General features: G+C 46.8%; 1 protein-coding gene across 1 annotated transcript in view; it reads right to left on the bottom strand.

Annotated features, from left to right (window-relative positions):
- NTM (neurotrimin) overlaps positions 1 to 24,502 on the bottom strand; it is a 1,068,699-nt gene extending 1,044,197 nt beyond the window's left edge. The window contains exon 1 of the mRNA XM_073603337.1: positions 24,329 to 24,502. Within this exon, the coding sequence (XP_073459438.1) occupies positions 24,329 to 24,392 (64 nt within the window). The 5' untranslated portion in view covers positions 24,393 to 24,502. The remainder of the gene's footprint in view (positions 1 to 24,328) is intronic.
- Between the last annotated feature and the right edge of the window lie 631 nt (positions 24,503 to 25,133).

Below are 25,133 nucleotides of genomic sequence, written 5' to 3'. Positions count from 1 at the left end.
GACTGTTTGATCCTGTCTTCTCTGATCCTCCCCTTCTTCCACTGTCCCCAATATATCTCCTGGCAGAACCGAGACTAGAAGACAAGCTGCACATGCTCAGTTTGGTGTGTATTGCTAGAGAGTTTTTTATTCTTGGAAGGGTGCATGTGATCAGCACAGGGCCAATCAGCACTGTCCAAACAGAGGGTCAGGGGTCCTGCAGCCTCATAGGACAGTCAAAGCAGAATGGAATCTCCTACAAGCTTTAACCAGACACTGATAGAAGTCACAAGACTGCTCTAACTACTGATGAGAAAGGGTATTTAGCAGTTTATATTTACTAAAACTATTGTGCACTGTGGGAGACCAGATATAGTGAATGCAGGGTCCTGGGTTTAGTAACACTTTAAAGACCCAACTCTGCCCGCGATTTCAAATGTGCTTCAATTGCGGCAAACCGCATTGTGTGAAGCTTGTCACCCAAAAAAAGTTTAGAAGCCTCTTTTGGACGACATGCTTCACGTAATGTGTTTCGCCGCAATTGCAGAGCGCTTTATTGCGTGAAAATCCTGGCAAAACACATTGTCCCCCCTTATATCAGTTTCCCCATCATTCTCCCCCCTTACATCAGAGTTCCCATCAGAATCCTCTAATACATCAGGGTCTCCATCAGTGTTCCCCCTTACACTAGTGACCCCATCATTCTCCCCCTTACATCAGAGTCCCCATCAGAATCCCCCAATACATCAGTGTCTCCATCAGTGTCCCCCCTTACATTAGTATCCCCATCATTCTCCCCCTTACATCAGGGTCACCATCAGAATTCCCCATACATCAGGGTCTCCATCAGTGCCCCCCAGGGGCCGACTGACAACTCATGAGGCCCCCGGGAAATAGGAGATTATGGGGCCCCTGGGCAATAGGAGAAGATTATGGGGCCCCCAGGCAATAGGAGATTATGGGGCCCCCAGGCAATAGATTATGGGGCCACACAGTATACACACACACACATACAGTATACACACACAATATACACACACAGTATACACACAGAATACACATACACACACTGAAAAGGTACTGGAGAGGCGGGGCAGCTATAATCTTGAGATTTTTAAAAAAACACAGATTTTTACATACTGTCCCTGGTTTTATTGAGGCTGGCATCCCTGATGGGGACCCTTAGTGGCATGGGGCCCTCGGGCAGTGCCCGAGTGCCCGAATGGTCAGTCCGCCTCTGGTGTCCCCCCTTACATTAGTGCCCCCATCATTCTTCCCCTTACATCAGGGTCACCATCAGAATTTCCCATACATCAGGGTTGTTTATGATACACAGAGCAAAATAAGCGTCATCCAGTTAGGGTATATATATCTGTTCTATTGTGTTGTGCTGCCATACCAAGGTACATATTCTATTGGCTGTCCTTCAGGAAATCAGATGCCAGCTGTAGTCTGATTGGTTATCATACAGTGCTGTCAATAAGAAACACTGGATTGGCCCCCTGCCTGCCTTTATATTAGAACAATGGGGATCATTGAATTATTACAGTATAATTGTCCGTAACGTATATCTTGGGGATTTCTAACAGCTGCCGATCTTTGTACATTAATCACAGAACATCAAAGATGCAAATGAGCCAATTATACATAAAATCACAAATTTTTATTACATTTACCTTAAATGCATTCATTAAAAACACAACCATACAACAGGGTTCTGCAGAGCGCACACGATGACTGGTCTGCGTAAATAATTCATGTATATACAGCAGTCATTGTACATGTCACCCCGGGCCCCGCACTGCGCTCTCCTTTTTATTAAACTTTTTTGTGTATAATTGCTTTATTTGCATTTTTTCACGTTCTGTAATGTATGTGAGGCCATCTGCAGCCATAAGAAATCTTTCAGGAATAAATTATGCATCATTCCGTTTACTGTTGAACCACCTCCATGGCTTTAATACTTCAGTGCTGACTTTTTTCCCTCCCTCCCAGTATGGAGTATACAATGGTGATAGCGGAAGGGAGCAATCCTCCAGGAAAGGTCTGTAGGTTGAATTGTTTTAACTTAGAAAAAAGAAACATGATACTTAGAGTTCATAAAGACATTGTATTGCTTCTAGAGATGACAGGAGGAACAGAGTGACAAATATCCAACGCGTTTCAGGAGGCAAAAAAAAACCTCTTCCTTCATCAGGGCTTTAAAATGTTAATAGTATATGGACTCTGAAATAGATGTTGGAACAGTTATTCTAAATTATTCAAATCAAAAATTCCATGGCTATTTCAGAGTCCATCAGATATTCATCACCATCACAGTTACTACCCCCCCCCCTCCTTTACATCAAGGTTCCCATTAGAGACCCCCATACATCAGTGTCCCCCTTTACATCTCTGTTCCCATCATTCTACCCCCCGTACATCAGGGTCCACATCAGAGTTCCCCCATACATCATGGTCCCCATCAATGTCCCCCCTTACATTATGGCCCCAATCAGTGTCCCCCTTACATCAGTGTCCCCCCTTTCATCAGTGTCCCCCTTACATAAGTGTCCCCTTACATCAGTGTCCACCCTTTCATCAGCTTCCCATCATTCTCCCCCTCTAGATCAGTGCCCCCCCATACATCAGGGTCCCCATCAATGTCCCCCCTTACATTATGGCCCCAATCAGTGTCCCCCTTACATCAGTGTCCCCCCTTTCATCAGTGTCCCCCTTACATAAGTGTCCCCTTACATCAGTGTCCACCCTTTCATCAGCTTCCCATCATTCTCCCCCTCTAGATCAGTGCCTCCCCATACATCAGGGTCCCCATCAATGTCCCCCCTTACATTATGGCCCCAATCAGTGTTCCCCTTACATCAGTGTCCCCCCTTTCATCAGTGACCCCATCAGTGTCCCCCTTACATCAGTGTCCACCCTTTCATCAGCTTCCCATCATTCTCCCCCCTTAGATCAGTGTCCCTCCATACATCAGGGTCCCCATCAGAGATCCCCCATACATCAGGGTCTGCTTCAGCATCTACCCCGCGTACATCACCATCAGAGTTACCCCCACCTTACATCAGGGTCCACATCAGAGTTCCCCCATACATCATGGTCCCTGTGATATGGGGACTCTGAGATAGCTCTTGGAACAGTTATTATGGCTATTTCAGAGTACATCAGATATTCAAAAATATTTTAAAGCCCTGCTGAAGGGGGGGGCTTTTTTTGCCCCTGAAAGGTTGAATTGTTTCAACTTAGAAAAAAGAGACATGATACTTAAGTTAACGATATTGCATTGCTTGCTTCTATAGATGACAGGAGGAACTGAGTGACAAATATCCAATGCGTTTCAGGAAGCAAAAAAGCCTCCTTCATCAAGGCTTTAAAATATTTCAGAATATTATATGGACTCTGAAATAGCTGTTGGAACAGTTATTCTAAATTATTCAGATCAAAAATTCCATGTCTATTTCACAGTCCATTAGATATTTAAAAATATTTTAAAGCCCTGCTGAAGGGGGAGGCTTTTTTGCCCCTGAAACGCATTGGCTGCCTGTTGTTCTGTTATTGCTGTCATCTATAGAAACAGTAAAGTATCTTTATGGACTCTAAGCATCATTGTTCTGGGCACTTTCTCTAAGTTGGAACTTACTCTATATTGTCTTCCCATGTCAGGCCACACCCCTATGTTCTATATGGGTGGGTTTGGTCCCTCTATTTGTTTTTCCAGCTACCATCTTTTCCCAGCTGCCAAAGTGGCACAAAACCCAAAATGTAAAAAATTGTGAACAGGCAGCCCTTTATTGCATGCATTGCTATGTCTCTTAGTTACCTGCTGTGATTATGGCTACTTGCTGAAACACGTTAGTGTTTTGTATACTCACCACCATGTAAGCTAAGTTAACACTATGCATATGGATTTTGGAGTTGCCGGCTCTTTCACTTATTTAAAGGCACAGTTACCTGCCTGCTCGCAGTCTTCTATTGAATGTACACTGCACTGCGCATGCGGAATGACTGACTCCTGTGTGCATGTGTGGGATCACGTCATCCCCTGCCGGCCATTCAAGAGGCCTAAACCTGACACCAAGTACCGCATGGAGAAGACAACAGTGGCCAGCAAGGGATGGAACCGTGGCACCGCTGGAAGGTGAAGTAGTGCAGAATTTAGTCCTGTTTTAAAGCCTTCTCTGGAGTGCAACCATTAAATGCTCATTTAGGTCTGGGGGCCAGAAAAAAGGAAGTTTTACTTCCCTGATCCTCCGTTCAGATGGCAGCCGGTGCTCTCCTCTACTCCTCTACACTCCAGCAGTGGACTGTCCCATTCTCAGGTCCAATGCAGAGCTGTGGGCTCTGAATTGGTTTTGATGACATCAGAGGATCTGTGACCACTGGAATATAGTGCAGAATAGGCTGCAGTGAGCAATCAATGAGGAGGGAACCTGCAGGAGCGGAGGATCGGATAAGTAAAAGTACTTTTTATGGCCCCTAGACCTAAATAAGTATTTAATCCTTGTATGGGAACCGGGAACCCTTGCAAAGGATCATTATTTTTTTTCCCTGCAGTTCAGCTTTAGGGAATTTTGCTGTCATCAATCAGGATTTTGTATCCAGACCCTTATCGCCACTTTCCCTGAAGAATTCTGTAGATTGAATTGTGACAGTGGAAGAGGAACAGATCTTCTTCACTATTAGTGACAGAACGTCATGGAGGAGAATGATCGAAACATGGACAAGGAGTTCTCCAAATCCGCTCTGTCGGTGACCTGGCTAATAGGGCCTTGCAATCCACTTTGCTGCATCAGATGATCACTAAAGGCATAAAGACTGTTCACATAGCAACCTGAATGTTCACTTAGCTTTGTGGATGGGGTGAAGTTGTGTTTACCTAATCATCCACAATAAACAGGATTTTTACTTCCAAGTAATTAAAGGGAAAGCAGCTTCACCTCTTTGCTCTATTCTTTTAGCACAGGGGTCCCCAAACTTTTAGGTATATTTTAAAAATAATGCCAATAAATAAATAAAATAAATTAATGAATACAATTTAAATGAGCATATAATGTGCCAAGAAGTAACTTGAATTCAGAAGTTCCCCTTTACATCAAAAGCCTGACCAGCACATCAGTGCCCCCCTACATCAGGATCCCCATAGGTGTCCCCCTTACATCGGTGTCCCCATCAGTGCCCCCCCTTACATCAGTGTCCCATCATTCTCCTCCCCCTTAGATCAGTGTCCCCATCAGTGTCCCCCCTTACATCATGGTCCCCATCAGTACCCCCCTACATCAGGATCCCCATAAGTGTCCCCCTTACATTGGTGTCCCCATCAGTGCCCCCCCCTTACATCAGTGTCCCATCATTCTCCTCCCCCTTAGATCAGTGTCCCCATCAGTGTCCCCCCTTACATCATGGTCCCCATCAGTGTCCCCCCTTACATCATGGTCCCCATCAGTGCCCCCCTACATCAGGATCCCCATAAGTGTCCCCCTTACATCGGTGTCCCCATCAGTGCCCCCCTTACATCAGTGTCCCATCATTCTCCTCCCCCTTAGATCAGTGTCCCCATCAGTGTCCCCCCTTACATCATGGTCCCCATCAGTGCCCCCCCCCCACATCAGGGTCTCCATAAGTGTTCCCACTTACATCAGGGTCCCCATCATTCTCCCCCCTTACATCAGGGTCCCCATCAGAATCCCCCAATACAGGGTCACAATCAGAGTTCCCCCATACATCAGGGCCCCCATCAGTATCCCCCCCTTAAATCAAGGTCCCTACCAAAGTTCATCCATACATCAAGGTCACCATCAGATTTCCCTCATACATCAGGGTTCCCATCAGTGCCCCCACCCTTCCCTTACATCAGGGTCCATGTCAGAGTTCCCCCATACATCAGGGTCCCCATCAGAGTTCCAAATACGTTAGGTTCCCCATTGGTGTCACCCCCCCCCCCCCCCAGATCAGAGTTCCCTATACATTAGGGTCCCCATCAGAAATAGAGACCAACAGACCTGAATGCTGAGTCTGAGAATCTGCCACTGACCCTAGCTGTCAAAAAATCTTGTAGTGGGCTGAATGTTTGGAGACCCCTGCTTTAGTAGATTAACCCATTGCCTGAAGGATTCATAAATCCCATTTATAACACATTGGTGACAAAATTCACCTATGTGAAGGGGCCTGGTGATGGGTCCTTTGGGCCCTTTATCAGTTCCCTCCAGTGCTGTGCAGGACTGTAGCGGGGTTCTCCAGCCTGGGGTACCACTCTGAGAATTCAGGTCTGCCTGTTTATGTGACTGATGGCTGCAGAAGTAGTAGAGTCTTGTACTGAGTTAGCCAGCCAGGAGTTAAAGAAATCACCTTTTGTTGGCTTACTAGAGTTATTTACAATGTACAAATTTTTATGGAAGACAGATAAATACACAAATAAAATACATATAAAGGAGCTGCTTTGGCTGCCAAAGGATTTCTACTTCTGTCCATCCAGCCCTAAGTTTTACATAGCTCTGTCACACAGCAACACAGCACAGGACTGTCTGGGGGGGGGGGGCAGGAGACCTGATTTTTCTTTGCTAAAGTTCAGTAACATTTAGGTCTTCTTCTTCCACCAACCCATGATTGGACAGGGTAGGAGAAGAAGCAAAACAGGCTGAGGAACTCATATATATCTCTCTGCTCTCCCCTCCTAGCAGCATCTTTTTTGCATTTTTTTTATTCAGCAACTACCCAACAATGTTTATATTTATCCAACAATGTTTATATTTATCCAACAATGTAGTATATTTATTAAGCAGTATCCAACAATGTCAGAGAAAAACAAGACAATATATACCAGTTAATCTACACCAAATATGCCATTGTCAAGAAACACTATAAGCATTTTTTTTTGGTAGCACATAAGCAATGCAGAACAACTGATAGGCGTCTTGTGTTGCTTCCTCCTCCCCCAGTTGCAGCTCTGCTGTACAGTCAAAAGACTGATGCCAAATCAAACTGTATTGTAAAAATGTAAAAATTCATTTAATTATCCATTAAAGATCACAGAGCTACATTAATAATGCCTTTTCCCAGCTGCCTTAATATTCCTTAATAGCCACAAAAGATATAATTCCACTTTGTGTGCACCAAATGCCTTCGTAAACCCAGATATTACCTTGTAAAAGTAGGAGTGACATCATCATTGTGCTGTATATAATCTAGGAGGGGCCTAGCAGGCTCCACCTACTATAGATTGCCTACAGAAAACTACAGAAGGGGGCGGAGACAAGACCAGAGAGAGAGAGAGAGAGCAGCAGTGAGCGGTCTTTATTACAGGAAGTTCCTGCACAGAGGGAAAGTCTCTCACACTGCATTACTGCACAGATCTGGAAGTAATACACAAAGCACACCGAGATACAAGGATGAATACACAAGACATATAAGTATTCAGACAATATTTACTCATCCCGGAGTCCAGCTTTATTAAAGGGGATCACTTAAACTCCAAACCTTCCACACTGATGGCTGCACTTATTATATTGCAGCTTACTAATTCTTAGATGTGATGACTGCATTCGTTTTCTTTTTTAGACTTTCTTTCTTTTATTTTCTGCTGTTGATTCAGTCAGCGAGTCTGTTGATTTTCACAGCACAAACCCTCCAGCAGAATGTGTCAGCTATAGGGATGAGACAAACCATTTAACACTGGTAGGGTTTACTAAAATGATCAGCTTTTACTTATTCATGTGAAACCTTTATCCCAAAAGAAAAAAAAAACAGTTTGCTGTAATTGATTATAAGAGGCAGAGTTTGGCTTCAATTTGTTAGTGTATTTAAAGTGGAACTTCACTCTCTCAATCGGCATTGTCTATTTGTAATCCTCATGCTGCTTATTATAAATATATGTAAAGGTATATTATATTTACTTGTTTTAAGCTTATTTTTTTTTCATTTCTTCAGGCAAATGATGCCATGCACCGCAGGAGTCTTCAGGAGGGGAGGAGAGGCTTTCTCAGCTAAGCACACCCTCCTGTCTGCATGCCTGCGCTAAGGGTAGATGGATTCCAGGATGTAAACGTTACATGAGTCACCTTCCTTTACTCAAGATGGCCACAGCCAGAAATGCTAGGTGGGCGTTTTTCAAATTGATTTCTCAGCAAAATAAATCATGGAGACATGGATGGATATGAGAGTTTGCTTAGTATTTTAATAATACATTTTTACTATTTAAATTTCTTAATAGTGTTTTAATAATAAAAATAAATTAAGTAGCATTTTGGTTTGTGGCGCTCAGATGCAGTGTAGACTCAGATGACCTTCAGTGATTTTTTCATCTTTTCAGCTATTAAATCTACTGCCCTTGTTTTAACTTTGGATAGTAAAACATTTTTTTCCCTGTCAGTAAATACCTTATACATCCCACTTCCTGTTTCTTGTCTGGTCATTAGCCTAGGCTTATGACATCATGCACAGCTCTCTCTCTCACTCTCCTGAGAGTTTGCCAGGAAGGGAGGGAGGATGAGTCATAAGAGGGCCAATGAGAGCTGCAGAGCTGGAGGTGTGCCTCTGTGTGTGTCTGTGTAAATCCAGGAAGTAAACAGGCAGCACCTTCAGCTGCCCACAGTTAAAATGGATGCAGCCAGACTTAGCAGAGAGAGAGAGAGATTTCTGAAGCATATTTGGCAAGTACATATAAAATAATATGCAAAGTGGTTGGAGGGAAGCTTCAGAATGGCAAAGATGTTTTTATTACAAATGATGTGAGCAGACTTGCAGTTCCTCTTTAATTCTGCTAGTACACCTAACACCCCCCTCCCTCCAGATGCTGCTGTCCAAAGGTGTTCCCTGTGCTCCTTCATCCAGAGAGCTGTCTGTATAGTACAGGAGGTGTGTTACTCTCCACATCACAGAGGGGGAAAAAAGCCTAAAAAAAAAAGAAAACGAATGCAGCCATCACATCTAATGATTGGTAAGCTGCAATATATTTAATTTTGGTTTTAAATACGTTAAACAAATGATATTAAATACTTAGATAAGTTTTGACATAATTTGCTCCATAAGGAAGTACGGATACTTCTTAATGTCCGGGGCCCGCTGCCCGGAACTCCTTAGCTGAGATCATCAGCATTTAGATTGTAAGCTCTAACGAGCAGGGCCCTTTGATTCCTACTGTATTAAAGTGTATTGTATTTGTACTGTCTACCCTCAAGTTGTAAAGTGCTACGTAAACTGTCAGCGCTATATAAATCCTGTATAATAATAATAATTTCTTCTTCGGAGGCACCGGATAGGTCAAGGTCCCATAACACATAGATAAATGAACATAAAATACGATGGAGCCTGAAGAGCATTCCTTCGCAGACGTCACACTTCTAATCACATGCAGATTAAATGTTCAGGAAATTAGAGCAACAAGACACCGAGATTAATGGCCATGAGGACCGCTTGGCCACCTCTGTATATGGATACCAATCTACATTTCCCTCTACAGCTGGGGTCTCCAAACTTTCTAAACAAAGGGCCAGTATACTGTCCTTCAGACTCTGCGGGGGCCCGGACTGAGGCCAGTGGGAGTAGTAAAATGTCCTGGTGTCAGTGGGAGTAAACAATGCCTCATCTCTGGTGTCAGTGGTTGGAATAGTGCCCCATTGTTGCTGTCATTAGGAGAAATTGTGCCCCTTTATTGGTGTCAGTAGGAGGACATACGGTATGCTCAACTGTTGGTGTCAGTGGAATAAATTGATGATGCCCCATTGTTGGTGTTAATGGGAAGAATTGTGCTCCTTCAATGGGAGGACATATGTTCAATTGTTGGGTTCAATAGGAGGATACATGCCCAATTGTTGATGTCAGTGGATGGAAAAATCCCCATCATTGGTGTTAGTGGGAAGAATTTGGCCACATTGTTGGTGTCATTGGAAAGAATTGTACGCCTTCATTGGAAGGACATATGTCTCATTTTCGGTATCAATAGGAGGATACATGCTCAACTGTTGGTGTCAGTGGATGGAATAATGCTCCATCATTGGTGTTAGTGGGAAGAATTGGGCCCCATTGTTGGTGTCATTGGGAGGAATTGTGCCCCTTCATTGGAAGGACATATGTCCAATTGTTGGTATCAATAGGAGGATACATGCCCAATTGTTGGTGTCAGTGGAATGAATTGATGATGCCCCATCCTTGTTGTTAGTGGGAAGAATTGGGCCCCATTGTTGGTGTCATTGGGAGGAATTGTGCCCCATCATTGGAAGGACATATGTCTCATTGTTGGTATCAATAGGGGGTCACATGCCCAATAGTTGGTGTCAGTGGATGGAATATTGCCCCAAGGGCCGGATAAAAGCAAGCAAAGGGCCACATCTGGCCCCCGGGCCGCAGTTTTCAGACCACTGCTCTACAGTATGGTGATCGAGGGCTGAAAGGCAGAGGCGGCAGATAATGGTGGTGTGAACAGTCTGCAGGGAGCTGCTTCTATGTGTGCCAGTCACCTCGGCATTATGATGACCCAGCCTAAGGGTCACTATACACATTACAATCCGACCATACAATCTATTTGTAATTTAACAAAGCAATGTAATATGAGGGCATACCTGATTTATCCAATCAATCTGCAGCCAATCAGGCACTACATAGTTCTTGAAGGATCTAAAGGAGATTGCATAGTGTATGGTCAAAGTATTTAAGGGGGGAACATAAAGGGCAGGAAATGCTCTGGATGCCAATCTGCATTGTGCCAGAATCACCAAATCCTCAAACCGACTGGCATCCCCCAGTGCAGCAGAGAGCGATGATGTGCCAACTAGCACCAACCAATCAGACATCCCACTTCCAGTGTATGGAATAAAATAAACACACAGTGAAAGCTGCTACGTGATTGGCTGCTGCGTTCAGTTCTCCAGATACGACCCTCATTTAGCAGAAGCCGTCTGATAATTAGTGTTTTTTAATGGCCGGCTGAACGGACATTTTACAAGCTTTGCTGAGCCAAGTGAAAACTCGACGATAAAACCCAAACAAATCAGCCAAACGAGCCATTAAACGGGAGAAGATTTGACGGGAGTCGCCAGAGATCCAGAGGAGAATATTAATCAGAATCCAGCCCGGAGGTCAGTCTACGACAAAATGCCATTCCGGGGGCAACAGATATACTTTGTGGAAAGAACTGAATTCCAGGTTTATGTTTGTGGGTCACGTCTGAGAACATCTGATAGAGTGGCTGTCTGTCTAAGGCCATCCATACACGATACAATCAGATTATACAATCTCTTTTAGATCTACCTACAATTGTGTAGTGCAAGGGCCTGCCAGACTGGATACAAATTGATTTGATAGTTTAGGTAGGTTTTCGTGTTATATAGATTTGGTAGATCTAAAGTTAATTGTAAACAGATTGTTTGGTTGGATTGTAACGTGTATTAAGGGTCTTAAAGCGACTAAAGAGAAAATTGTCAGTATTGCTGGCAGCAACCAGTCAGATTCCCCCATTAACCACTTCAATACTGGGCACTGACTGTAATTTTTCTGTTATAAAATTTTGCAAATAAGTAATTTTTCTTCTTCACTGATGTGCCCTGATAGGCTGCAATGGTGGGCAGTGAAAGGCTACACTGATGTGCACTGATGAGGCTGCACTGATGGGCACTGATAGGCTGCACTGATGGGCACTGATAGGCTTCAATGATGCAGCACTGATGAGGCTGCACTGATATGCAGCACTAATAGGTACTAATATGCAGCAATGATGGGAACTGATAGGCTGCAATGATGGGCACTAATGGGGTGGCACTGATGAGGCAGCACGGATGGGCTCTGATGAGGAGGCACTGATGACAACGATGAGGCTCCACTGATATGCAGCACTGATAGGTAGCACTGATGAGGCGGTACTGATGGGCGCTTATAGGCTGCAATGATGGGCACTTATATGTTGCACTGATGGGCACTAATAGGCTTCAATGATGGGCACTGATAGGCTGCATTGATGGGCACTGATGAGGCGGTGCAATGGTGGGCAGTGAAAGGCTACACTGATGGGCACTGATAGGCTGCACTGATGGGCACTGATAGGCTGCAATGATGGGCACTGATAGGCTGCACTGATGGGCACTGATAGGCTTCAATGATGGGCATTGATAGGCTGCACTAATGGGCACTGATAGGCTTCAATGATGGGCACTGATAGGCTGCACTGATGGGCACTAATGAGGCAGCACTGATGAGGCTGCACTGATATGCAGCACTAATAGGCACTAATATGCAGCAATGATGGGAACTCATAGGCTGCAATGATGGGCACTAATGGGGTGGCACTGATGAGGCAGCACGGATGGGCACTGATGAGGAGGCACTGATGACACTGATGAGGCTGCACTGATATGCAGCACTGATAGGTGGCACTGATGATGCAGTACTGATGGGCGCTTATAGGCTGCAATGATGGGCACTTATATGCTGCACTGATGGGCACTGATAGGCTTCAATGATGGGCAATGATAGGCTGCATTGATGGGCACTGATGAGGCGTCACTGATGGGCAGTAATGAGGCGGCACTGATGAGGCTGCAATGATATGCAGCACTGATAGGCACTAATATGAGGCAATGATGAGCACTAATAAGGCAGCACTGATGGGCACTGATGAGGCAGTACTGATATGCAGCACTGATAGCTGGCACTGATGAGGTAGCACTGATGGCCACTGATGAGGCTGCACTGCTATGCAGCACTGATGAGGCGGCACTGATGGGCACTGATGAGGCTGCACTGATATGCAGCACTGATAGCTGGCACTGATGAGGTAGCACTGATGGGCACTGATGAGTAGGCACTGATATGCAGCACTAATGAGGTGGCACTGATGGGCACTGATGAGACAGCACTGATATGCAGCACTGATAGGTGGCACTGATGGGCACTGATATGCAGCACTGATGAGGTGGTACTGATGAGGAGGCACTGATATGCAGCACTTATGAGGCTGCACTGATATGCAGCACTGATAGGTAGCACTGATGAGGCGGCACTGATGAGGAGGCACTGATATGCAGCCAGTGGAGGATTAAGGTGGTCATGGCCCCTAGGCTACTTTTTGTGTGGCCCCCTCCTAAGCATGCTTTACCAGAAAATAAATTATTTAGTGCCATGTGTAAAAGGGTAGGCCTATATTATACGCCTCAAGTGCAACTCTCAGGTCTACAGCCCAAACACATTCAGACACGAGCCTACTATAAACAGCACTGCCACAGAAAAAAAGCATTCAAAATACACCTACAAGCTGGTAACAGATTTTACCTTTCTAAATCAACAGTTAGGCCAAAAACGTCTGCAGCAGCTCCTGTTTAACTGAGGCAAAATCACAACATCCTGACAGAGACCAATCAAAACGCTGTGTAATATTCCAATAAAATAAAAGCCATACAAATACCATAAACAGCAGCAGCAGCACATAAAAGCAAGTAATAATCAACAGCAGAACAATCATACGTTCCAACGGCAGGAAGTGCCAGCATCCATCAGCGCAGCCTGTCCATTGGACACCACTGCAATCCAGGAAATGGACCAGACTCACTCCCAGGGTATCCGGCAGCTTTTGCCAACATGCTTGTTCACTATGTACCTTTGTGAGTACCTTTTTACAGTTTTATTAAACTCCATGTTTTTTACTGCACTTAGAGTGGCGCCTTTGTTTCATTTTCATATAACACGCACCCTAACATTAAGAGGGAAGTTTCAGGAAAAAGAAACTTCCCACAGCCCCCTGCACAGTACACAGCCCCCCTGCACAGTACACAGACCCCTTTCCCTGCACAGTACACAACCCTCTGCACAGTACACAGACCCCCTGCACAGTACACAGACCCCTTTCCCTGCACAGTACACAGACCCCCTGCACAGTACACAGACCCCTTTCCCTGCACAGTACACAGACATCTGCATAGTACACAGACCCCTTTGCCTGCATATCACACAGGCCTCTTTCATTATAAAGCCCCCCCTGCACTCCCAGGAGACCCCCAGTCTCCTGGGAAAGAATACTCTAAAGTTGAGAAAACATCACTGCCAGCCCTTTCTCATACACCGCTCCTCCTGTGTCACTCATTGTAAATCAAAGCTTCTAAATACCTCAATTAACGCCGTTCTCCGTGACCCGGTCATGTGACTGCTCTCCTCCGCTTTTTCATTGACGGTCACATGACCGCTCCCCTCCTGCAATCAAAGGCTACACTCGGGATGGAGGTGGAGCGGGAGGAGGAGAGCGGCCAGACAGAGCGGCTTTAATTGAGGTATTAAGAGACTTCCATTTACATTGAGAGTGACACATGAGGAGCTGTGCATGAGAAAGGGCTGGCAGTAATGTTTTCTCAACCTTAAAGTATGCTGGCAGCGCTGTCCCAGGGCCAGGAGAGGCGGTACAGCTGGCTTGACACACAACCCCCCCAATGGGTGGCACCCGGGGCGGACCGCCCGATCCCCGCCCCCTGTTGGTAAAAAAACATTTATCGGCATATTCGTATAACACGCAGGCATGGTTTTTATTCTACATATACATAAATATATATAAATTAATAAAAATATCATGGCCAATCGGGGGCCCTTGCACACGTAGGGCCCTAGGCTGCAGCCTAGACCAGCCTGTGCATTAATCCGCCCCTGTATGCAGCACTGATGTGGAAGCACTGAAGGGCACTGATAAGGTGGCACTGATGAGGCTGCACTGATACGCAGCACTGATAGGTAGCACTGATGAGGCGGCACTGATGAGGAATCACTGATATGCAGCACTGATGTGGCAGCACTGAAGGGCACTGATAAGGTGGCACTGATGAGGCTGCACTGATACGCAGCACTGATAGGTAGCACTGATGAGGCGGCACTGATGAGGAGTCACTGATATGCAGCCCTGCTGTGGCAGCACTGAAGGGCACTGATAAGGTGGCACTGATGAGGCTGCACTGATACGCAGCATTGATAGGTAGCACTGATGAGGCGGCACTGATGAGGAGTCACTGATATGCAGCCCTGATGTGGCAGCACTGAAGGGCACTGTTGAGGCTGCACTGATAAGCAGCACTAATAGGTGGCACTGATGGGGCTGTACTGATAATCAGTGTGAATGTGTGCTGTCAGAATTGCCAGTTACCGGCTCTCTTCTCCTCATGCTGTGACAGTGCCTGAGGAAAAGAATGCTGATAGCTGCAAGTTTGTTTACATGTGATCAGCTGTGATTGGACACGGCTGATCACATGGCAAAGGGCTGCTGTGATTGGCTCTTTACTGCGATCTGTGATCAGCTGTGTCCTAAGGACACAGCAATCACAGAGTGCGCCGGATGTGCGTCTCAGGGGGCGTGTGGAGGGAGTGGTTCTGGGAGGGTGTCCAATAAGAGAGCTACACTGTAGCTGTCTTTCGGCTACAGCGCGGTCATGCAGTGGTTAACCATGGTTGGAGGACTAAGGCCCATCATACAAGTTGCAATCTGACTGTACAATCAACTTTAACTCTACCAAATCTATATAATATAAGGACCTGACTAAACTATCCAATCAATTTATATCAAATCAGACAGGCCCTTGCACTACATACTTGCTGACAGATCTAAAAGTGATTATACAATCTGATTGTATAGTGTATGGACAGCCCAAGGGTCACTATACACATTACTATCTGATCATACAATCCTTGAACAATCAACCCTAGATTTACCAAAACTATGTAAAATGAGGACCTAACTAATCTAACAATTGCTTAGTATACAATCAGGCAGATCCTAGTTTTCGGTGGATCTTAAGGCGAGTGCACAATCAGAATATAATGTGTGCGGTGAGCTTTAAACGTCATAGACCTGATGTATCAAAGTTGTCACAATAAGAACTGTCTGTAGTGTCTCACAGCCACCAATGTCCTTCATACCCGACAGCTGAAACCCAAAAAGCCAAATCTGATGACTGGGGGGAAAAACACACAATCGTGATACAGGGGCCTCAATGGAGGATTGTGGCCCTCAGGACCCAGAATAAACTTTCTTCAGTACAGGTCAAATGCTGACTGCCCGCGACTTCAAGGGACAGTCCTTTTTCTCAGCACTGATGTTAAAAGACTACAGCGTTGAGTCGACGTGTTTCACGCTACATGAGATATGATTAAGCGCATGTAGCATGAAACGCATTAACTCTGTTCTCTGCCTGCTGTAGCTTTGATGTCTTTGTATAGATGGATTACCAATAAATCTGTTTGCACTTTTCATACATTTGAGTACGGTCACCCACTTTTCTATTCGAAAGTACCCTAAGGCTTGAGAACTGGACCAGCACCTCCTTGTATGGACTGGGGGGCTAGAGAGGTGGGCTGACCTGGAGCAGTGTCTTCACTTTACTGGATTACCTGTCACATCCAGACACTGGTCAGATCTCACCTGTATGGGACTGGCACACAGCTGCATACTTACCAACATTAGGGTCCTGATTCCGGGAAACTGGTAACCCCACCAATAGCCCCTAAATTAGGGAAAATGTCCACTGTGCCCATTTTCCAGGTTGGTCCCACCCAGACCCCGCCTCTAAATATGCAGAAGATTCCCTCCATACCTGCTTTCCAAGTTGGTCCCACCTAGACCTCGCCTCTAAATATACAGAAAATGCCCTCCATACCTGCTTTCCAAGTTGGTTCCACCCAGTCTCTGCCTCTAAATATACAGGAAATGCCCACCATACCTACTTTCCAAATTGATCCCACCCAGACCCTGCCTATAAATATTCAGGAAATGCCTACCATACCTGCTTTCCAAGTTGGTCCCACCCAGACCTCGCCTCTAAATATGCAGAAAATGCCCTCCATACCTGCTTTCCAAGTTGGTCCCACCCAGACCCAGTGGCGTCACTAGGGGTGGTGTCTCCTGGTGCGGCAAAACATGGCGTCACCCCCCCAATCATTTTGATTTGATTTTGGAACTGACCTGCTGACACTGTGTCTTGCTAGCTGGACGGGATCTGATGGCCGCAGGGAAGATGGCAAGGTCCCGTGACCTGCCGACAACAAGGAGTGTTGCTACAAGGCCCTGTAGTCAGCAAGCAGAAGACAGTAGCTGAAAAGAGAAGCACTCTGCAGGGGGCGGGCACACATATGACGTAATTGGTTGCTAGGATGCTGGCGGTCCTAGCAATCAATAACAGCTCTCAGCAGAGATGTGGCTTGCTAGATCAAGGAAAATCGGGCACTGCAGATTGGAAGGCTGACGGACCAATGGAATATATATATATATATATATATATATATATATATATATATATATATCGTGGTTTAAGATTGTAGATCGGGAGGTACAGGATAGTTAGGTCAGTGCGGTGGGAGTATATTGTAATGGATATGGTACACTTGGCATGTATGCTGCCGCTGGGACTAGTCCTCCTGCTGTCCCCTGTTAGCCACCCCACATCAGTCTCAGTCTCAGCACCTGCCTATGCCTGCTGCGCTGATGTTATTGATAGCTGTCAGCCGGCTCTGAGCCTGCCACTGATTTACTCAGCCGCAGTCTGTCCTGTCCTCAGCCGGAGTCTGTCCTGTGCAGGGACCGGCCGAGATTCGAACCATTTATGAGCAGGCTGATTGTACCCAAGTCGATCCATCGAACAACCTAGGTACAACCAGCATGTTGGAATTTTGGCATGCGATTATTGCCAGCAGCTATATATGCTAGTAAAAATCACTGTGTTCTCCCACTCTAACCGCACTGCCCCGAGAGGCAGTGCACAATTTACATTGGTTCTTATTACAGGGTCACTCACAGTCCTGACAGGCCGCTGCAAGGACCGTTCAGTACCCGCTGCATATCTGTCAGATTTCTCCATATTCCACACAGAGAACACAAACATAAGAGGAGAACAAGAAATGTAAGGCTGATCATACATTATACAATCTGATTGTACAATCTCATTTAGATTAGATTAGTGCAAGGGCCTGCCTGATTTCATAATAACTGGATCTATTGTTTTAAAGGTGGCTGATACACCACACAAGCTGATTGTACATTCTCTTTTAGATCTACCATCAACTATGTGGTGCAAAGGCCTGCCTGATTGGATACAAATCAAATCCATTATTTAGGTCTGTCCTCATATTACATAGTTTTGTCAGACCAAACAGAGATTGTACAATATGATTGCACAGTGTATGGCTGAAATGTCTCCTCCACAATAAAATACACTTATCTACCTCTGTAAAATGAAAACTGAACTGTGCATGTGCAGCTCACTTTGCATTCCAGCACAGTGCCTGTGTGTGACTGCACTCCTGCACGTCTGTAGATTGATGTCATCAAGGTGGTCAAAGACTGGCACCTGGAAGAATCTGGGGAGGAGATTCCCACATGGGTGAAGGACCTCGTGGGCATTGGGCCTTTGAAACAGAGGTATTTTTGGATTTATTTCACCTTTAAGGAAATTGTACAGAGATTCTACAACCAGATTGTAGCGTGTATAGCCAGCTTACCCTTGTCCACATGTCAGTCTGTGAATTCAAAATCAGCTGACCCTAACTTCCCATTAGGCAGAGTAGGCTGATGCCTAGAGGCAGCAGAGGGAAAGGGGCATCTCTTCCCCGTATAGTGAGTAAATTATTTCCCCCATCAAAAGAAATAATTCAGATGTATCATATGAGATTATACACACACTATGACAATGTTCTACAACCAGGCCATCAAACTGTTTTCTAAGTACAGAGCGGACCCCAGTGGGGGAAGGAGGGTGACTGCAGGCACCAAAGGTTTAACGTCTACCGGCAAATGGTGCTATAGTCTAGAAGGGGTTAAAGTGATTTTTCATTCAATTCATTCATTCAATGCATTAAGGTGAAATACCTTCTGTGCTGTAGCTCCTCCCCCCAGACCCTCCCCTTTTACTTACCTGACCCCGATCTGATCCAGCGATGTGCAAGAGTGCAGCGGCTCCAGCCACTGTCTCTCTCCTTATTGATTGATAACAACAGGAGCCATTGGCTCCCACTGCTGCCCATCAAAAGCTGTGACATGGGAGTGGGGGACAGGGCCGAGTCCCGCTGTCTGTGTCAATGGATGCAGCAGCGGGAAGCACTGGTGCCCCCAGGGAAAGCGACTTTCCATGGGATAACCCGATGAAGAGGAGCCTGGAGTACTCGTGGGGACCCCAGAAGAAGGGGATCGGGGCTGTTCTGTGCAAAACGATTGCACAGAGCAGGTAAGTATAGTCATTTTTGTTATTTAAAAAAAAAAAAATGAATGTTTACAATCACTTTAATTCTCTGCCAGATGGGGAATATCACCAGCCATACAGCAGATCCCTGGCAGGACATGATTATCAGTAAGGCTGGCCATACATTATACAATTTTCCTTTAGATTTACCAAAACCATAAATAATATGAGATTAAACTTAAACACTTTCAATTTGTATGCAATCAGGCAGGCCCTTGCACTACATAGTTGTAGGGATGGGCCGAATGACCCCCTATTCGGTTTGCACCAGAACTTTCGAACTTTGGGAAAGTTCAGAATGAGGAATCCCATTGAAATCTATGGGACCCGAACGTGAAAAATCAAAAGTGCCCATTTTGAAGGCTTATATGCAAGTAATTGGGCATACAATGGCTACGGGGTGCTCTGTGCCCTAAATGGGTGAAGCTTTCATTGCTTCAGCCAATCAGGGCTTTCAATGCACTGTGTGGCGGCGCAGTGCATTGTGGTCGTTCGGTGGCCCGAACAAACGGTTGAACGACCCTAAAATTCAGTTGTTCAGAGAACTTCCGAACAGCCAATGTTCAGCCCGAATTCATGCTCGGGCCGAACCGTTCGCCCATCCTTACATAGTCGAATGTAAACCTACAGGAATAAGAAAATTGTATAATGTATGGCCATTTTAACAGTGTAAAATCAGTGCAGTAATGATCTCACCTGTGTGAAGGAATCTGGAAAACTTGTCCTGTTATTGCCCACTAAGGGAATGAGTGACCATGCCCTGCCTCCTGATTAGGCCCCACTCACGGCACAGCATAGGTAGAGATTTCAGACCAGACATCATACTAAGGTCCTGATAGAGTGACATAAGACAACGAGGGATGCAAGAAATTCAAATTCGCGGCACAGCAGTCCACACACACCATCTGACTGTCAGAGCCAGTTCCTCCAGCCAATCAGAGTGCTGAAGCCACATCTACTGCCAGGGGGTTCTCCAATAGAAGATCACCAATTACAAACCACTGAGAAAGAGAACCGGTCATGGCAGGGCTACTACAAGAATGTGAACTAATCAGAATCCTGCAGGCTGACCATGACTTTTCTCCTATGTACTCTTCAGCCTGAGTGTCAGGGGTCAAAGGTCACCTGACCTCTAAAGCCCAACACCCCTTTTCTGCTTTGCAGCGATGCGGTTTCCTGTTGAATGGGTTAAAAAATGCATCAAATTCCATGCAGATGCGCATTACCATGTATTTCTTTTAATGCACATTTCAATGCACTTTGTATGCTAATGTACATCAACACACATCTACATGTGTTTCCATGTCATGATGGGCGTTTGTGTGTTGGGGTGTGCGTTCACATGTCTATGTGTGTGTGCAGGGTCGGTGCTACCACTAGGCAAACTAGGCAGCAACCTAGGGCGCACTTCTGCCTAGGGTGCCCGGCCACTAGTGTTCCTACTCTCTTCTCTCTGCAGCAAGCAGCTAAGTCTCAGCATTAGCAGGCAGCTGCCACTCTGTTTGCACATAGTGTCAGAGGCGCAGCAGCGGCGGAGGACTATGGGCGCTGGTGCGGCTGCATTGATGGGTGCTGGTAGGCTGCATTGATGGGTGCTGGTGAGTCTGCATTGATGGGTGCTGGTGAGGCTGCATTTGATGGGCGCTGGTGAGGCTGCATTGATGGGTGCTGGTAGGCTACATTGATGGGTGCTGGTGAGTCTGCATTGATGGGTGCTGGTGAGGCTGCATTTGATGGGCGCTGGTGCGGTTGCATTGATGGGTGCTGGTAGGCTGCATTGATGGGTGCTGGTGAGGCTGCATTGATGGGTGCTGGTGAGGCTGCATTGATGGGTGCTGGTAGGCTGCATTGATGGGTGCTGGTGAGGCTGCATTGATGGGTGCTGGTAGGCTGCATTGATGGGCGCTGGTAGGCTGCATTGATGGGTGCTGGTGAGTCTGCATTGATGGGTGCTGGTGAGGCTGCATTGATGGGTGCTGGTGCGGCTGCATTGATGGGTGCTGGTAGGCTGCATTAATGGGTGCTGGTGAGGCTGCATTGATGGGTGCTGGTGCGGTTGCATTGATGGGTGCTGGTAAGCTGCATTGATGGGTGCTGGTGAGGCTGCATTGATGGGTGCTGGTGGGGCTGCATTGATGGGTGTTGGTGAGGCTGCATTTGATGGGTGCTGGTGAGGCTGCATAATGGGTGCTGGTGAGGCTGCATTTGATGGAAGCTGGTGAGGCTGCTTTGATGGGCACTGGTGAGGCTGCATTGATGGGCACTGGTGAGGCTGCATTTGATGGGTGCTTCATTAAAAAGGTGGGGTATACATGGGCAAGGCACAGGGGGTGGAGTCAGGGGTGGAGCCAATGGGGGGTGACAAAATGAGGTTTTGCCTAGGGTGTCAAAAAGCCTTGCACCAGCCCTGTGTGCGTGTTTGTGATGTGCGGCCATGTGTTGTATGCGTCTGTATGTCATAGTGTGCTATTATGTGCCCTTGATGTGTGTTCACGTGTCATGATTTGCGTCCGTGTGTCTTGATGGGCGTTCACATACATGGCATCATGCGCTGATCTGCGGATTAATGTGTTCTATTCATTTTGAAGGAGAACCCATAAGACAGAAGGAGGGCTTCCTATCTGACCTCACACTGTCTCCCAGCCCCGGAGTATGCATTGTGTGACGTCAGACACTTGCCAGCTTTCAGGTGACCTCTGATACTCGAGCTGAATGAGGATTAATGATGTCATAGCTCAGTCTGATATAATCATAGGATAAGCCCAGACATTACAGGTTCTCCTGGATCAGCGCGGAGCTCCGCACATCCCACTCACAGCGCGGAGCGGAAATCAGAGAGAAGAGATTGCTGATTGGCTGCTGTATTTGGACCAATTGTTGGAGGAGGGCTGACTGGGCGATCCGACTGACACCGCCATCGGGTCCCCGACTCACAGCTGCGCCTATTTTGCGCCAAGACAGCGCCTCTCCGAGTCCCTCCACAATGTACAACCAGATCCGACCCCCCCCCCCGCGGAGTGCGGACCCCCGATCCTTGTGTAATCAGCCAGTGAGGTGACAAGGGAAGAATAATAAGAGGGAGGGGGTGCTGGGACCCAGGGGAGTAATGGATAGAGGGATGCCATAGGGCAGGGGGATGAGGGAGATGGAGGACTGCTTGGGGGGGGGGGGGGTGCCAGAGGTAGAGGGGTGAGGGAGATAGAGGGAAGCCTAGGGTAGGGAGGTTTTGGTGGATGGAGTACTGCCTTGGAGTATACGGGATGGAGGGATACCTGGGCTGGGGGATGGAATATCAGGATGCCTGGGGATGGGGAGGCAAGAGAGATCAGGGTATGGGGGTGTGAGGGATGTAGTACTGCTAGGGGTGGGGGGTTTGAGGGAGATAGAGGGAGTAAGGGAGTACTGTCTTGTAGTATGGGGGGGGGGGGGTTATGATGGAGGGATGCTTGAGGTAGGGGGTAAGGGAGATGGGGGGATGCCTGGGGTAGGGAGTGAGGGGGATGGGGTACTGCTCAGAGTGTGGGGGTGATGGGGATAGAGGGAAGCCTAGGGTAAGGAGGGATGGAGTACTGCCTTGTGGTATGGGGGTGGAGTACTGCTTGGGGGTAGGGGGGTGAAGGGTAATAGGGGGGAAGCCTAGGGTAGAGAGGTAAGGGGGATGGAGTACTGCCTTGGAGCATGGAGGGGGGGGTGATGGTGATGGAGAGATGCCTGAGGTAGAGGGGTGAGGGAGATGGAGGGATACCTGGGGTAGGGGGTGAGGGGGATGGAGTACTGCTCGGGGTAGAGGGGTGGAGGGGATAGAAGGAAGCCTAGGGAGGAGGATAAGGGGGATGGAGTACTGCTTGGGATATGGGGGGGGGGGGAGTACTAGAAGGGGGTGAGGGGATGGAGGGGGGCCTGGGGTAGGGCTGTGAGAGGGATGAAATACTACCTCGGGGTATTGAGGGGGATAGAAGCATGCCTAAGGTAGCGGTTGGGGGGGGGGGGGTACCGAAGTAGAAGGATTATGCCTGGTGTTGGGGGGGGGGGGGGGGAGAAATGCCCAGAAATTCCAGAATAAGAGGTGAGGAGGATAGAGATTGGTGGGAGGATGCCCAGGGTAGAAGGATGATGCTTGGGGTGGGGGAGGAGATGTCAGGAAAGTAGAGAACATATAAGTGCTAATTGATGGGGTGTGCCTTCTGCTCAAACTTCTGCCAATCATATCGGTGTCACCATCAATGGTAATTTGCCAGAGCTGACCGATCTCCGGGCTGGAAGGAAATGATCGGACAGACTATGGATAGCTGTGTATATCAGATGGATACATCATATTAGTACATCGGATGGATACATTGTTTGTGTGCTGGAAGGATACATTATATGTCTATATCAGATAGATAACGGTATGTGTACACAGGATGGATACATTGTATATATGTGGGATACAATTAATGTGTCGATTGGATACATTGTATGTGTATATGGGAAGGTAGCCGGATACATTGTATATATATATATATATATATATATATATATATATATATATATATATATATATGATACATTGTAGATGGGAAGGGTAGTGGGATACATTGTATAGAGAGGAGAGGGATGTGAACACAACAGGTTTCTCTCGCACAGCCGATCCCTGCACACAGGCGGTAGGTAGGTTTGGGTTGAGCTCAGGTATGTAGCAGTGCCTGTGCACTTTGTGTACACTGATCTCCCCGGCCATTCACTGACCCCCCCCCCCCCAGTGTTCAGTACAAGGGGGGCTTTCATCAGCATCCTGGACCTTTAACCCCTTCATAGCGCCCTCTGCTCCAAAGATTAGTGCAGGATGTTGGCACTGCGGAGTGCCAGGCTATTAACCCATTGTGTGCCAGGCAGGGGAAGAGAACATCACCTGATCAGAGACTTCACTTAACCCTTCACATTCTGGAATGCAAAACCAATAACTACACAGCAGGAGGGGGTGTCAATCACTGCTACCCCCTTTCCCACAAAGCCCCCCTCACATCCAGGTGGGCAGAGACTGGGGGGTGGGGGTGAATGCCCCCCTACACACACACACTCCCGCTATACAGGTACCACAATACACAGCAGACACAGTGAGCTGCAGAGCTTGCAATCACCCCATGCAGAGCTCCCCTGGCAGGGGCAGCTGGGGGTCTCCCTACCTTGCAGGAGGCACAGGGCAGCCATGGCACTCAGGATGATCCAGGAGAACGGGTGCAGCAACATGTCCAGAAGCAGCAGACAGCCAGAGATCCGGATAATCCAGCAGAGGCTGCAGAAGATGAGAATGGATGTGATCACAGCACTGCCAGCCTCAACTGCAGCGGCCCGCCCCCTGCACTATGATTGGCCACAGCATGAGCAGAGTGACAGCTGAGAGGAGAGGGTACCAGCCTGCAGGTGTAGCACTGACTAACACAGTGCATGCACCAACACTGACACACACAACATACATCATCACTGATAAACAGCATGTATCAATACTAACACAGAGCAAACAGCAACACTGACACACACAACATACATCATCACTGATAAACAGCATGTATCAATACTAACACAGAGCAAACATCTACACAGAGCAAACACTGATACACACAGCATACATCATCACCGACACACACAACATACATCATCACTGACACATAGGGGTGATTTACTAAAGGCAAATAGAATGTGCACTTTGCAATGTGCAGTTGCTCCAGAGCTTAGTAAAAAAGATAAAGCTTCACTTTGCAAAGAATACCCAATCATGTGCAAGGAAAAAAAAAAAAAGCATTTTTGCGTGCACATGATTGGATGGTGGAAGTCAGCAGAGCTTCACCATCATTTACTAAGCTCTGGAGCAACTGAACATGATGTGTGCAACTGCACTTTGCATAGTGCACAGTCTTTTTGCCTTTAGTAAATCAAACCCCTATGTGTCAGTGTTAATGTATGCTGTGTGTGTATACTATGGGAGAGACA

Source organism: Aquarana catesbeiana, linkage group LG10, assembly GCF_042186555.1.
Source record: "Aquarana catesbeiana isolate 2022-GZ linkage group LG10, ASM4218655v1, whole genome shotgun sequence".
In the NCBI taxonomy this organism is placed as follows: Eukaryota; Metazoa; Chordata; class Amphibia; order Anura; family Ranidae; genus Aquarana; species Aquarana catesbeiana.
Note: the sequence above shows the minus strand (reverse complement) of the source record. Positions and strands in the feature narration are given on the sequence as shown.